General features: G+C 37.7%; 1 protein-coding gene across 1 annotated transcript in view; it reads left to right on the forward strand.

Moving 5' to 3' along the window:
• Positions 1-15635, forward strand: part of SYT10 (synaptotagmin 10) — a 39161-nt gene extending 23526 nt beyond the window's left edge. The window contains exons 4-7 of the mRNA XM_074582888.1: positions 10190-10310; positions 10660-10831; positions 12315-12444; positions 13548-15635. Of these exons, the coding sequence (XP_074438989.1) occupies positions 10190-10310; positions 10660-10831; positions 12315-12444; positions 13548-13619 (495 nt within the window). The 3' untranslated portion in view covers positions 13620-15635. The remainder of the gene's footprint in view (positions 1-10189; positions 10311-10659; positions 10832-12314; positions 12445-13547) is intronic.
• The last annotated feature ends 519 nt before the right edge of the window (positions 15636-16154 follow it).

Genomic DNA, 16154 nt, shown 5'->3' on the forward strand with positions numbered 1-16154 from the left:
ATGAAATCCTCTTATAAGATATCCTGATACTATATGTGCAATGTGCTGCCTTGTGTTTTACTTCAGCTGTTTCATGTAGATTAAAATTGGTTAGTAATAAAGGTTTCTAGTTCTGCCGTGTCAGAAACTGTAAGGTGAGGGAGCCAATCCTGCACAGGAATAAACAGTGTATAAGGTGTTAAGGAACGGAGAATTACAGCTTTAAGCACTAGATCTAAAGTTTACCAAAGTCACTAAATAGCAGTTAAATAACTAACACTTGCCAGACTCAATTGGACTTGGATTAAACTGTAAAAAAAAAAGATCTCTCTAGTTCTACAGTTAGTGAAAAATAACTTCACTCCAGGCAAGTGGTGCTTTGGTGCTCATAAAGAATCTTTAAAAAACAAACTGCCTGTCTCAGTGGGAAGGTCCTTACACAGTAGAGCATAGGAACCAAGATGCAATTCTGCAAATATATTTCTCATGCTTTTTCCTTCTTCACCTCTGCTCTGTTTTGTTGTATGTTCTGTGAAGTTTTTCAGCCTGTTGTTCAGACATGCTTCCTACACCCAGTGGTTTGCTCATGTTGTTGCTAAATGATAGATGGTAGAAAACGGCAGAAGTAATAGAACAAAAGATTGGTCCAAAACTGTAAAAACACAGCAGAAGGAGCCTCTCCTCAGCTTTGAGTCTCTTACACCTCTCCCATAGCCAAGAATTTTCTATTCAAAAGGTAGAGTGAGGGTATAAATAATTCCTATTACCTGCTTGGAAAGAAACTATTTTTATGACATAAGATTCTCGGAGTTGAACGCCTACTAGGCAGATTTACCAAGGAAATGAACTGCAACATTTTACCAGTGAAAGGATTTATCACAGGGGAACTGGAGATTCTCTGCTGTGCAAAGACTCTCTGCCAGTAGTTAACATCATTTTTAAAAGTTTTGCTTGCGCATCCGTAAAGGGTTTTTATTTGGTACAGGAAATACGCAGTCTGGGGAAAATCGGACTGGCTGGTTGCGCTGAGTCCTTTTGGCCATAAAACCAATGACTCTGTGGGAATCTACATTTGGATTATTATTTTTTTTTCTCATAATAGTAATTTGAAACTATTTTATGGAAGTGCAGGATTGGCCCCCCACATGCTCATTTTTATTCCTATGGTTTTCAACTGTTGATATTTATTCATCTTTTGTAGTTTGTATTTTGTTCCTTTATCTTTTCATTCATATCATTGTTTCTCTGTTATATGTTATGTAGAAAACCTACAGCTATTGTACGTGTATGTAGCATGTACCTGTTGTAAGTGCTAAAGCATTTTCATTTCTTAATGTTAAATTATCAAAGTAAATTTGGTGTAAAATTGGTTGTGGAAAAGAAGTATCCTAGATATCTGATGATATTAATATTCCCAAATTTTGCTTATAAATGGGTGATTGAATTTTCAATAAATAATCTATCATTTACTTCTGTTCGTTTGATTAATTAAAACCAAGAAAATCTTAAGAGGCAGCTTTGGACCACCTGTGAAGGTTGTTCAGTGTATTGGAATACTGTATTTCTTAATAAGCTTTAGGAAATCAATCCATAATATCAGAGGCAAACCAATAATATCAAATGGATTGTTTAGTCAATGTGTCTAGCTTCTGTTTTCGCAAGGTGCATGTCAGTTTTGCATACATTTCTGAGATTTTGTTACTAGCAAAATATACCGCATACTGTCAAAAAAGAAAACCCATTTATTGGAATTGCTAACAAGCACTTAAGTGCAAATATTCATTGTTGTAAAATTGTTTAGCCAAAAAGACCACCTCTTGTGATCTAACACTTTCTGGATGTAAAAGTTTATTAACTTCCTATTACACTTTTAAAAATGATTGATTGCTTTGGAAATCTCTGCCTCTAACGTCATTGCTTGAAAATATTGACAAGTGATTGTCAGAAACATTTTTTTTTCCAAAGGTACTGTGTGAACTCTCTTAGTATAATCAATTATAGGAAACTGTGCAATTGGCAAAAAAAAATAGCGCTCAGAATTTAGATGAAAGCCATTTCCAGCACAGTGGTAGTCTCTTGGGGATGTTAGTCATGGAGCTGTCATATACTTGTAGCCTCTTGAATTATCTCACGTAGACAGATGGAACTTGATTATTATTTAGTTTTCCGGCACCAGGCATTTAAGTGCTGCAGTTCTCTGATTTGTGAAGTGGGATATGAAAGAAGGTTTTGTAAGGACACAGACTTCATGTGATGCCCATGATGTGTGATTGCTGTTTCTAGACCACCTGGAATATAACTGAATAGCATTGCTGCAAAAAACAGAAGTGCTTAAACACCTTTTTTTTTTTTTTAATAAGCGGGACAGTAAGATTTTGTCTCAGTTCACTTAGCTCAAACACTTGCTAAAGTAGGATGTCAAAGAGGTAATGCTGATAGCTGTTGGCCTCTGTTATGGAAAAACATTCTTCTGACTTCCTGACCAAACAAGAATGAAGCCCAGCTCTGCAGTTCACCCAGAGAGATTGCAGACGTTATCTTTGCTTAGTTTTCTCCATAGTTCGCTATTTCATAAGTAGACAGAAAACAGCACACTAGGCCTTACTCTGAGTAAGGCAATAGTGGCATAGAGCTGACAAAGATATGTCTATGGCAGTCAAACTTTGAGGCTACATTGTGAGGATTGTCCTGTTTTTTAGTGTTGAAAGAGCAGCACTATCAGGAAATGTTTTATCACCAGCAGCGTAGTGGACTATGCCCTACGGTTAGCCACCCTCCTCAGAATAGACTTAGACTATTAGTGTTTCTGGAAATGTACATAAAAGCTTTAACACAATGTGAAAGAGTTGTGAAGGAGTATAGAAGCATTTATCATCTCTATAATAGGAACAGCCCCTTTAAAGCCAAGAATAGCTGGCGCTTGTCATTTCTACTCAGGACCAGCAACACAGAGGATTCAGGTAATCACCTGCTCCTGAGCAGATGAGAGAATACTCCGGGTCAGCCTTTACAGTAAATGTGTTGAGGTTTTTCATTTAGGTTTGGGACTGCTTTATGTCTGGGGGACAACTAGAAAAGGTGATGGAGAAAGGGTGGGTTTCTGTCCAGTTACTGAAAGTGGTGGAGGTATTATTGAATGTTTCTTTTCATTTGAAACAACAAATGATTTGAATATTCTGCTTCGATAAAGGCAAACTACTAGTTTCAGTCTACCTTAAAAGTAAGAAACATTAGATGAACTAAGTCCATGGTTTTCTCAAGGGAAATTAATATCTCTGAGTCCAGGCGGTACCGTGGTAGCTATGCTAAGGTGTACGGCTTGACTGACCTGCTGTGCCCTAAGTGCTCTCTGAGTTTCTTGCTGCAGATAGTCTCTTTGCAGTCAATGTATTGCTGCTTCGGAAGATCATTTTTATATGGGAAGCCACTTACATTTTGGTTCATTCATGTGCCAGTAGATGCCTCGGTTAGTTCACAGAAGTACCTCTGTTCTCAGCTGTTGTGAAGCAGAAATGGGCTTCCTTGCTGCCTGGCAAGATGAAACTACCCCCCTGGTGCATGAGGCAGATGGTTTTGTACAGAGGGAGTGACAAAAGAAGGACTCAGGAGGCTTTGCGGGGTGTTACTGAGAGCATCCAGCCTGCTGGACCCAGTGTGCTGTCTCAGGGAGTCCTCTCCAGGCCATCAGGACTGCAGTCAGCAGCTGCGCTTACCCAGAGCAATTAGGATGTCAGGTGAAAACAAGCACGAGGCCTCCCCAAGCAGGAGACGCAGTCATTATAGAGCAACGGGCCCCACTGCTTCCATACTGTCTTCCACAGAGGCAAGAACAAACACAAACCTCATTGATTCATTTCCCAGGACAACAGCTCGATCAATAAGTGGTGCTGGGAGGGAGAAAATGAGTTTGATTTGATATGCAAAGAATAACAGGAGAGGAAAATAAATATTAGCTGTGGGGACAAGGTTTCCAAGGTAAAATCCCCTTGAGAGGTGGTAGAATTAGCTCTCCACTTTGAGCGTCCTGTAACTTTTACAACTTCTGTGTTAGCATAAATACCATCAAAGTCTACATGCATAGATGAGAAAATAAACTGATAGTTTTCTGTACGGCTCCTTCCTGTCATTAACTCTTGATCTATACCTCAAAACCAGAGATGTCTTAACACATTCTTAGCTAACTGTCTGGGAGGACAGATATCCCTCCTCTTTTTTTTCCGTCCAACCCCCAACATTTATAGTTATGTTTTATTTTATCGCTGATTCTTGAAGCTTGAGGTCAGTAGTTCTTACTGGAAAGGAGGAATTTATGTAACGTGTTTCTAAACAGAACAAGAAAAAAAGAGAGAGAGAAAGAGAAATCTGTCCTTTGAGAGAATTATCTTCCTGCAGTATTCAAGTCTAGATCTGCCAATGCATTTTTCTTTAAATTTACACACTATACAGAAAAGCAATTTTCAGTGTGACCAAAGGAAGCAGCTAAAAGTCTAGGAATGTAAATGCCTGAATAACTTCTTTGGTATCTGAAAAATTGTTGTTACTTAGTATAGATGCTTACTCAAAATACAGCAGGAAAATGAAGAGAAAAAAATTTGCAAATCACTTTTTTAGGAATCAATACAAAACAAATTCATGCCATGCTTCGTATTTTTGCTATGCTACTCTTACATGCAATCTTTAAACCATAATTTAAATTACAATTAATAGGAAAGTAGTTCTGGATATTAAAATTGAGATTAAGAATTAAAATGATTACTTACTGTGTGTTATGATGATCTGAATTATAATGAAAGTAACAAGGAATTTTTTGAGGGAATTTCATTTCTAATGCAGTATTAATTGTGCAAATACTTGTTACCTTAACCATGGAAATTAATGACACACTGGTAACAATAAAAGTGTATAAAGCTTTTGGTTCCAGTAACATGTATATAGTTCTTTATAAGAATCTCTAGCAAGTTGCTCTTCTAAGACTTTATTTGAATAGCAAAACCTGAAAAACTAGAGAAAAAGAAGAAAAAACAAACATTGGTAAAAAAAAGGCATAGAGTTCATTTGTGATCCAAAAATGACACCTTATTTCACATACCAGCTCCCTATAAGCTTTTCACTTCTGCTAGCAGAGGAAAACGGTTAAGATCTTGGATTACAGGAGGGAGACTGTAGAAGTCCTTATGCTGTCAGTGTAGTCAGTTAATAGTTTTTCCTGTTCAGTTCAGACTTATGGGTGGTGATACTTGAGAAGAAACTACCCTGAATATGGAAGGACCTCTAACTTCCTCACTGAATCTGTGGAGGTACTTAGCTACAAGTTGCCGGTTCTGTTGAATTTAATGAAAACAACTGGGAAAATTAGTTGCAATAAGATACAGCAAAGCTTTCTCCAGCAACAGCTGTTCTAAAAACTCAATCAGGCTGATTAACACTCCTCTGCAAGGGCTTCAAACTTCTCCTCACATGCCTCCCGTTTATCCCTATTTTGAGTAGGGAGCACAGCCTCTGTAGAAATGCTGCTACATCTATAGGCATAAGTGTGAAAATGAGAGCACTGGTGTCCATTGGGGCTGATAACAAAAACAGAATAAGGACCTTTTTTCATCCAACTTTGCTAACCCCTGGACTGATTTCCCAGAAGCCCATAAAGCAGGGAATGCGTACAGAGCCTTGGTAACCTAATGGAAAAAATTATTAGCACATCCATTCAGGTGTGGTTGCTTGTGTCAGATAAGAATTACTCTATTTGAAGAATCTGTATTCTGTAGATAAAAAACCCCAAGTTCATCTGAATAGCTGACGTATGCATTTCAGATCAGTGTTTTTGTTTTATTTGTTCTAGCATTGCTATGCCAGAAAATGGATTGGATAGTGAGGTAAACCGGGAGCCATAAAAATAGCTGAAGCTGGTATAGCACTTACCACTGTTCCAGTTCCTTAGTTCTGTATGATGGCTTGTGCGCACAAAAGGGAAATAGATGAAGAAGAGATATGCAGTACCAACAAATGCTTCCTTTTGCATTAGTGCAGCTGTGCTAGATGCTGCGTTTTTTGTACCGGTTATTGGAAGTTGGGGGGGGGAATCATTATGAGCATCTGTAAAGCTAGCTGTTAATTGAAATCTAAGTTTCATTTAGTAAGAAAAAGGAAAACTCAAAATAGGCCTAAGAAAGAGATAAAATCTCATGGGAGTTACCCAAGTAATGTGCAATTATATGATACATGTAAGACAATTTGAAGCACAGTTAAAAATTTGCATAAAAGGCAACCACTGGGTCCAGGTTTGTGTCTTCTGAGTTGTGTTTTGTTTGAGGTGGACTGTAATGCAGACGTGATTTTTGAGGGCAGTCTCTGCCTTGGCTTCCTCAGATTGGCTTGTACTGAAGGGTTCCTGTCAGATGACTTGTATGAACTTAATTATCTAGTGATTATAAAGTGAGAAAAATATGAATTTTCTAGACCACCAGGATTCTGAAGTAATTTAAATCCTATTTTTAAATCTCAATTAAAATCAATAACACTTAAGGATCCAGGTCATTTAAATATGTTACTTGTGATAATCAATGTGGTAGACAAAGACTAAAGTTTAAATGCTGAGCCTTACTTTGCTCATCTAGGTCTGGACTTGTGTTTTTAGCTCCAAATTCAAGAACATTTAGTGCTTAAGTTAACAAAAAAGTGTGGAGGGGAAATGATGATATCCCAGGCATTTTACCTAATACTCAGTCTCTGATGCATCATATACATATGCATAATTTTAGTCTTAATCCTTCAAAAGAACATTTAAAAGTTCCTAAGTCTTTGGATTCACCCCGTTTGATTGATTTCCAAAGAATATTTATTTTAATGATGCATTTTAATGTCTTAATTCCCAGTTGCCCTATGACCTGTAGAGGTCCTAACAAAATATTGTCAGTTCACTCCAGTATGAAGAAAGACCACCAATCTCAGCAGATGTTTGGAGTAGAAACTGAGTAAAAGTACTAGGACTTTGTATTCCTTACTAACCAAAAAGACACTGTCTACAAAACTTTCAGAAAAAAATCAGCTGCCACAACTGATACCAAATTAAATTAAAAAGATAAAATCCTCAGAGTTGTTTAAAGGATTCTGAAAGAACTTGTCCTTTAACTCAATCAGAGGACCATGGGAACTCCTAGTCTGTGGTGGCAATCTGTAACAGCCAGTTCTGTCCACCAGGAGGTGAATTAAATGGTGTCTACAGAGTAGTGCTGGATCACTACTAATTTTATTTCTCTCCCTTTGATCTTACAATGAGTGACTCATAAATGTCTTTGATATAGATGACAGTGTTTACTTGAAATAGTATCTATTCTGGTCTACTGCAGAATTTATCTATTGAAATAGCATGTAAAGCAACATGAGTGTTGTTCCACAACAAGAAAATCAGATATTTCAGGGCAGCACAAGGCACGTTTTTTTCCAGGTATAGGTCATAGGTGTCAGAAAATGCCTGCATAAACAGTGTAGTGGTAGAGAGTCTTTTCCAAATCCTAAAACCATCCCTTACCACTTCACACTGAGTAGCCAGTAACACTGGTTACAGAGCTCTGATAACTTCAGTACATCTGCCTTTTGTACAGTCTGCTGTGCGGAGCAAATAGATTCACCTCATTTATTATCCAACCATTTCTTTTTGCATAAAGGCATCTTGCTCATTCATCGCATGGTCAAAACCACTGGATTTGATTGTAGGGGATTTTCCAAATTCTTTTTCAATATAACTTAAGTACACAGTGTTCAGAAAGGAAAGAAAAAAGACTGAGCATAAGCCTCAAATGGTTGCCATTTTATTAAGCCCGATGCTTTTCTCTGCTCTTCAAAAAAATATGGTAGAGTAACCACCATATGGAGTTTTGCAAGTATTTTGAGCAACGTTTTTTTTAAAGTATTTAAGTCATGGGAAATAGTCCTGTCTGTATTCTTGTTTATCATTTGAACTTACCCAATCTTTTAAGTGCCTATTCAGTTTCTCTTCAAAAAGCAATAATAGAATAGTCAAATTCATACTTCCATCTTCCAAAAATGACTTTTTCTCTATTCACCTACACAAGTCGTCTCTCTGAAGAAGGAAGAATTATTCCTTTTTATGAGCTGCCCACTGTGTTTAATGATCCAACTCATCTTCATCACCTCTCTCAACATAGACCTTAAACTTTGAAGCACTGGATGTGGGGGAACCATATTTACTTTTCAAACAAAAGAATGAGATCTTTTTGAGATATGGGTATGAGGAACAGCAATCAGACTCTGAATTCAGAATGTAATGCTAGTAACAGAAGCTGTGCTTAAAACAGATTTCAGGTATGACAAAAACTGTAAAATACAACAGAGCATTTGCCACTGTAACAAATGAGTGAAAAGAATTGCACTTAATTTCTTCAAGTTTTATTTATATTTTCTGTTACAGAAAAGTGACTTTATTAATGTACTCTGTGGTACAAAATTCTGCATGCTGTGTGGCAAAGGAAGGGGCTGGGCTAAGGAGTTGTCAAATAGCTGTATTATCCTATGTTGACTGAATGAGCTAAATCGTTTTGAAATCCTGAGAAATCTGAAACCCTGAAATCCCGAAAAGGATGAAATTTGCCCTCAGTGCATGTTCACGTGCTTATCAATCTATTAACTCTCAGAACAGAATCCCAGCAAAATGACTGAACATGTGAATTGACCAACCTACAAAAAAAGTGTCAATATTTTATTAACAGTGCAACAGAGAATTTAAAGCTATTCTAAAACTGCATTCTTCAATTTAAAGTCTGCAATACAGAGAGGAAAAAACAAAACAAAGCAAAACACTCTGGAGCATGTGATTAAGTCCATCTTTACTCAAGAAAGATCTGAAGTACCAATTTCAATTTAGACAGAGTATTAACCCAGAGAAAGTCAATAAAACTGTTCATATAAGCAGCTGAAAAATGTGAACAGGAAGCCCCAGTCTGTCTCATAACTATAAGCAATGTATTTGTCATCTACACATCAATCATTATTTTAGTATGTATCATTTAAAAATATATCATGCTTCCCTTCTGATGCGAAAACAGCTGTACCATAAATCCAGCAATTCTCAAACAAATTTGTACTCCTGGGATAGCTGTAGGTTTGACAGATAAAACATTGAAGCTAAGATATTAAAAATAAGCTTTTTAGTAGTACTCAAAAAAAAGTCCTTTGAGATTGCATGAGCATGCTTGAGAGTGGCTGCCTTACAGAAGTGACTTCCTTACGTGCTCCTTACAAACTCATATTTAAAAATCCTGAGTTTTTCTTAATACAGAGTTTTCTTTGGGCTTTTTGGGGGGATGTATTTAAAATCTTAGAAGAACAGAAACAATTTAGAACATAACTACCATCTCAACAACTGAACCTTTGCAGTATTAGGATAGTGCTGTGAGAAAAGAAAAAATAAGAACTGATGGAACCTCCCTTCCTTATATTACATTTCTCAAACGTTGTAGCATCTGAACTATACAGCAACATCATATTGCATAAATTCACAGCACATTTTCTCAACATAGAAACTATATCTTTGTGAAGGTTATTAAGATCCATATGGCCCTTGTCCATCTTTCCAAGTATATTATCCTCCAAAAAGTTGCTGTTGAGCCAGGAAAATTGTAGATGCTACTCCTTTACTTTGCTTTTCTTCTAGATCAGAACACAGTAAGAGTAATAAAGCAAGCATCTTTTACAAGCACATTTGTCTTTTTAAAGCACTTAGGATAAACTTTTCATATGCATACATGTGTGCAGAAATAAAGCTCCTACATAAATTCCAGTGGCTAAAAGTCATGTAAATGTATGCGATTAAAATATCCCACCAGATTTCTTTCTATTGGGGGTGGTGGAGTTTGAGTCTTTTCAAGAGCAGAACTTGATATTCTACATTCAGCATCTTTTCATTTGTGTGAATTCAACACAAACATATCAGGAATCCCGAAAGTTTTGACTCTGCTTTTGTTTTAATATCTCAGTTTAGTAACTCTAAATCCCATCACTGAAATATTATCCTGTTGATACTCTTTCTGTCCTTTATGGAAATAATTTCTGAAAATTATTTGTGACCTGTTCAAAAGCACATGAGGCTGCAAAAGAAGTCTCTTATGTTAAAAAAGGAAATTCTAAAATTTTGCATGGTCTGAACTGAATTGTTGGCAGTATGGTCAGATTTCTAATCATTGCTTTTCTTTTTCAGGAAAGCATAGATTTGGGTGAGATCATGTTTTCCCTTTGTTATTTGCCTACTGCTGGGAGAATGACGTTAACAGTCATCAAATGTAGGAATCTCAAAGCAATGGATATAACTGGCGCATCAGGTGAATGTACTTTTTTTTTAAATAAAAAGGCAGAGTCTCTTCAGGAAAGGGACCAATAGGAACTCCTTGGGTTTTGTGTGTTTAACATGGTTGTGAAATGGAAGTAGTGGGAGAATGAGTATAGGCCTTGTACAGATCTACTGGCTATCTTTGGTCTGGCAGTCAGTATGTCTGTTCAGAATGCCTGTACCTTGACAGCATATTGGAAGCAGTGTTTGCTAGCATCACTAAAATCGTTGTAATTTTTTGTCTTATCAATATGACATTCCAACAAAAAAATACTGCTCTTATGCTACACATCTGAATGCCTTTGAGTCCAAATGCACACGACTGATTATCTGTTACTCAGATCCATATGTCAAAGTGTCACTGATGTGTGAGGGTCGAAGACTGAAAAAGAGGAAAACGACCACGAAGAAGAACACGCTCAATCCTGTTTATAATGAGGCCATCATCTTTGATATCCCTCCAGAGAATGTGGACCAGGTCAGCCTCTCCATTGCAGTGATGGATTACGATCGGTAAGCACAGTTTGCTTTCTGACCATTAATCTTCGGTGAGAAGTTACCCGATCATTGCAAGCGACTGCTTTCTACCTCCTTGAACTTTCAAGTAGGTTCAGTGTCACAAAAGATAAAACCTTTGGGTCTTTTCATGAAGAGGTTTAAAGCTTCTACACCTTTTAGAGCTCAGGCCATTTTCTCTGTGTTATAAATAACTATGATGAGGAAGAAAAGTGGCTCAATCTTCTTACAGGCCACTAGCCTTGGCATACATTTCTGTCCCCCTCTGGTGGCTGGACTATGTAAAAACTTTGCAAATCGGGTATGTCTCCCAGTTTAAAAAAAGCTCTCATACCTCTAATCTCTATTTAAATGGCAGGTATTTGAAGTCAAATAAAATTTAGATGACTAAAAAGAATTAGATTCTAATTACCTTGTTGAATTAAGTCACAATTAATTCTTTGGTTGACTCAATAAAGAAGCTTTGTAACCTTTGGGTTCAGCCCTCGCTAATAACAAATCTGAGCCTCAATTATCTATGTCCTCACTGAGAACTGACAGGAAGAGACTCCTGCGTGGCACAAGGACTGTAGGTTAAACTAGACAGTGACTGACAGAATCGTGCCTGAGCCAAGTCTGCTTCATTCAAGTGCTATTAGTAATGAGCTCTTGAGATTGCAGAGCAAATAAACAGTGAAAGCCTACTTTAGTAATACGAACCTTCAGCTTGTTTTTCCTTGCCATCAGATTTCTGATTGTCCTCCAACTTCTGCCAGGAAGACTTTCTCAGTCAGATGTGAAAGGGACACGGTGGTGCTGTTAGAGGGAGAAGAGCACAGTAACTTGTACACTTTTCAGTCCTCTTCAGCTGCTCCTTTCAAAGCGTTTGCTAAGAGGAAGTTAGGAAACGTTAGTCTAAGGTACATATAGGCAAGGGACAGAAAATTACTTTCTGGAGTCCCTCAATAAGTCTATGGCACTGCCAGGAGTAAGAAGTATTAAAGGTATAGCCTGTTACGGCTATGTCTCTTGCCTTTCACATTTTTCACTGAAGTTCCAATGACCACAACAGTTAAATCTGGGAAATGTAGTGTGAAATGATGTCTGAAGGATTCATAGCAGGAAATATATTCCCTACCATTTTCCTTCACCTTACTCTCCCACAAAATTTAAGCATGCTTTCCTTCTAGATCATTTGGTGTATTACGGTCTTTTTCTGTCCTTGTGTCTTTCGGTTTGTAACGTTTTAATGACAAGGGTTAAGTGTTCATTGCTATTTTTATAGCTGCTGGAAGCACGCTGGTAGTGGCTGGACATTTTTGATGCTACCATTACAGAACTTAATATTACTATGGTACCACTAAAACTAATACCTGTAATATGTAAGGTGAAAGTTTTGGGCATGTATTCTGTGCTCCACTAAACCGTTAAACAGAATTATACAACAGATGTTATTAAAACTATTTTTATTAAAAAATTTCTGCCTCTCTGCAATTCTCAGAGTAGGGCACAATGAGGTCATTGGGGTATGTCGGACAGGAATTGATGCTGAAGGGCTTGGAAGAGATCATTGGAATGAAATGCTGGCTTACCCACGTAAACCAATAACTCACTGGCATCCACTAGTAGAGGTAAGAAGTAGGGAAATTTTCTTCTTCTCTGTATATTGAATGTTTTTGATTCTTTCGTACCTATGGGCTCCTGAGATCCTTAGCACAACCTAAATCGAGGTGCATGCATTTATTGATTACTTAAATGTGCCATTTCAAATCTTTCTGTGATGCGCTGATGGCATCGTAAGAGTAAATTAAGACATTTAAAATTTCCAGAGATTATGATAAGGAGCTTTACGACCACTTGGAAGAGATCATTTGCAAGTATTTCAAAAGCAACCATTTCCTATTCAAAAATCTTTAGCCTGAATGTTGCTAAAACATTAATCTGGAACTGGCCTGCTAATTAGGCTAAATTGAGGCAACATACCAGAAGCTACCAAAGGTATTATCAGAGTTACTCAAACAGACACTTATTGGAAGCTTGAATAAGCTTCCAATGCATGGGTGATTATACCTACAAGTCTCTGGGCTTGGTCTCCCTCTTCAGCCCTCTTCAACCCTCTTCAACCAATAATCACATTTTGTTGGCTTTCTGTATGCAAAATGCTCACACCTTTGGACTCAGAATGATTCATATTGAAGCCCCAAGATGCAGCAAGCCCCGGCTGGGGAAACAGAGGACACACTGTTTAGCCCTTCCCAAAAGCAATCTCTGCAGAAAAATGAGTTGCTGTCTGAGGCTTCACGGGCCACTTGGTTTCCCCACTGTGTAGCACGTGGCTGCACAGCATGTCCAGTGACAGGTAGGAAAAGCCCAACAGCAAGGTTTCCGTAAAACACCTGAAGAACAGTGTGAGGGCAAGGAGGCTGAGTCAATGCAGCAGGGAAGTCTCTTTTTAGAGGTTTGTGGCACTCTCTGGATAATGTAAGTTTGGAGACAGAGGTACCACCCCTGATTGATTGGTGAAATAAACCCACTCTGTGAAATGAGTCACAGGCATTTTTAGGCGGTCACTTTAGGGATTTTATTTCCATTATTAGTTCTGCTGGAAACTTTGATCCAGAAAGGTTCTAGGTGTGATTTGTGTTCTTTTTTGAGGGAGTCTCTTATCCTCTGAAATGAGTATGATGCACATCCAGATATGATGACATTTGTAAAACTAACACTTTTCTTGCAGTTACCTGGCCGAGCAACCAGTTTTGATAGCCAGGGATCTTGTTCATCACCAAAACCACCGCTTACGCCCTAGGGAACAGGAGTGGATTCATCATGTCCAGTGTTCAAAGCTCTCTTGTAGCTCACATCTACATAAAAAGAAGGTTTGGCTTCCGCAGATGAACTGTGTCCATATTTTTTTATTAAAACACATTTTTCCTATTCTAAGTCTTATATTACAGTTTATAATAATTTCTTAACTTATGAATGAAGTTGACTTGAGCCAAATATAAACCTTCCTCATACAAATTCATTCACCTGTTTTCTTGCTGGCATATAACCAGTGTTATATCCAAGCAGTGTTTTGATATGACCTATATCTTTGCTTAGACAAAGAAATCAGAAAAAAAACCCACAAACCCTTAAGCAATTCAAAATCACTGCAGGTTGTAACGCCTAATTCTTTTGAGAAAGAGCAAATAGTCATATATAGCTCATGTAGTAAATTTCTTCTAAATTGCACTAAATCCTGTATGACTTCTCAAGATAATACTTCAAACCGAATGTTGCATGATAAACCAACTGTTGTCATGTTTTGACTGTTTGGAAAATCAGTTCATTCCTTGGGCAGGGAGGAAGGGCTGATCAAAAGCCCACTGAAGCCAATGAGAAGGACCTTACTGGCTTCACTGGGTTTTAGTTCAGCCTCTATGGAACAGGTCTCACAACTGGATCTATGCAGGTATAATCTTCCAGCAACCAAGATGCCGGCTGTCCCTACGGGAACTCCTTAGCCTGTCCAGCAAAACAACCAGCCACGCACGCCCAGGAAGGTGGCTGTACTCTGTGGCTGCTTTGCTTCAGCTACCCACCAGCTGATGAAGAGCGAGTCTGGATGTCTCTGCATGGCACCGAGCAGTGCATGTACGGGTATCGTTGTGGGAAACTAATGTCTGCAATGAGTTGTGTGGAAGTCAATGCAGCTCCGCAGAGATGTAGGTGTCTCCTGATGAGGTGCATCCAGCCCCTTCAAAGCAGCCCATTTGCTGCTGGCATCATGCAGTCCTTACTTGATCTTTACGCAGGTCCAACTGTAGATGAGAGAATGCTCTGAAGTAAAGGAATTGATTAAGTGTATTTCAGCTGTTCGAAATAATGACCAAAAACTGCAGTTACGCACAATGGTTTTCTGATTCTTGATTTAATGTGACAGTTATTAGATTTCTTTGAAGTTATTTTGACTAAGTGCATAGCTCATGTGGAATAGTTTCTGGTCCCTGGCTGTACGCCTCTAGAATTATATGCTAAATATGAATTTGAGATATGTTTTGTGTCAATATATGGAGAGAGATAAATTGAAATGTCACAATTTTATAAACTAGTAAACTCATTTATTAGGATACATAGTGACAGCAAATGCAAAAAACCTATTGGCTGAAGTGAGCTGCTTTAGAAACTGTAAGAGAACTACACATTATTTTGTGGATTTAGCTCTTTTTAACACTGCAGTTTACCTCAATCAGATAGTTATTTTTGTTTGTTTGTTTGTTTTCTGGGTTTTTTTCTTTCTGTGAAGAACATGGCAAAGACTGCATGATTGGGGCTGAGATTTTGAAAGCTGAACTGCAAATAGAAAAAAGTTGAGGTGGTGGCTCTTTTTGTATCTTTGTAAAGTAAAAAGAAAACTGAGAAGGTAATATTTTCCAAAACAGCATTTTTACGGAAGAAAAGTGTCATACACGACAAAAACGCCAATGGAAGATTGGTTTATGATGATCGAAGAATTTGTGAGAATTAATCTAGTTATGAAGGGAAAAGGCAGTTTAGACAGACTTCTGAAGAACTGTTTTGTCTTGATTAGCTTGGCCTGGTTGACACAGAATATGTTTATAAAGGTCCGGTCCCTCCATTCTGCTAACTAATCTCTAAGACAGTCAAATACGCCTTGAAGTGTCTTAACGGCTCCAGGAAATTTAGGAAGGCTGGTCTTAACATTACAGGTGTTTCTAAGGCAAAAAAGGAGGCATGTTTTATACCTTGCCTTCTGTGCCTACAAACACAGCAAGCAAGCAAAGAAATAAATAAATCTTTCAGACATTCTTTTCAAATTAAAAAAGAAAAAAAAAAAGAAAAGGCTCCAACCCAAGTTTTTGAATGTCCATTCCAGATTGCTATTTATGGCCTCTAGACAGAAACAGTTTTTCCCAGAGAGGGTTGGTAATGCTGAACACTGATCCTCCCTGCTCAAGATTGTATTTTCATCACCATAAATACAGCTCAGCCTTGCAGAATTTCATTCCTGCATTTGCTCTGGGTGAGTAATTTTTTAAATTGTAGAACAAGCTCTCCTCTGTGGGGTTTTTTTCCTCCCATCATTGTTATCATCATGAGATTCTGTGGCCTAGATCATCTACATCATGATTTTGCAAGGTTGATATAGAAACAGATATATATATATATATATATATGTGGAGACTGAAAACCTATTTTGTGTATACATTTGTCTTAATAGAAATTATATCAGCAGTGGCCTTTGTGGCCTAGAAAATACTTTTTGTAATGTGGTACTGTAACAGTTAACTAAATATTCTTTGCACTTTTTTGCACCTAATATCCAAAAAGCTAAGAA

This window comes from Larus michahellis, chromosome 1 (genome assembly GCF_964199755.1).
Source record: "Larus michahellis chromosome 1, bLarMic1.1, whole genome shotgun sequence".
In the NCBI taxonomy this organism is placed as follows: domain Eukaryota; kingdom Metazoa; phylum Chordata; class Aves; order Charadriiformes; family Laridae; genus Larus; species Larus michahellis.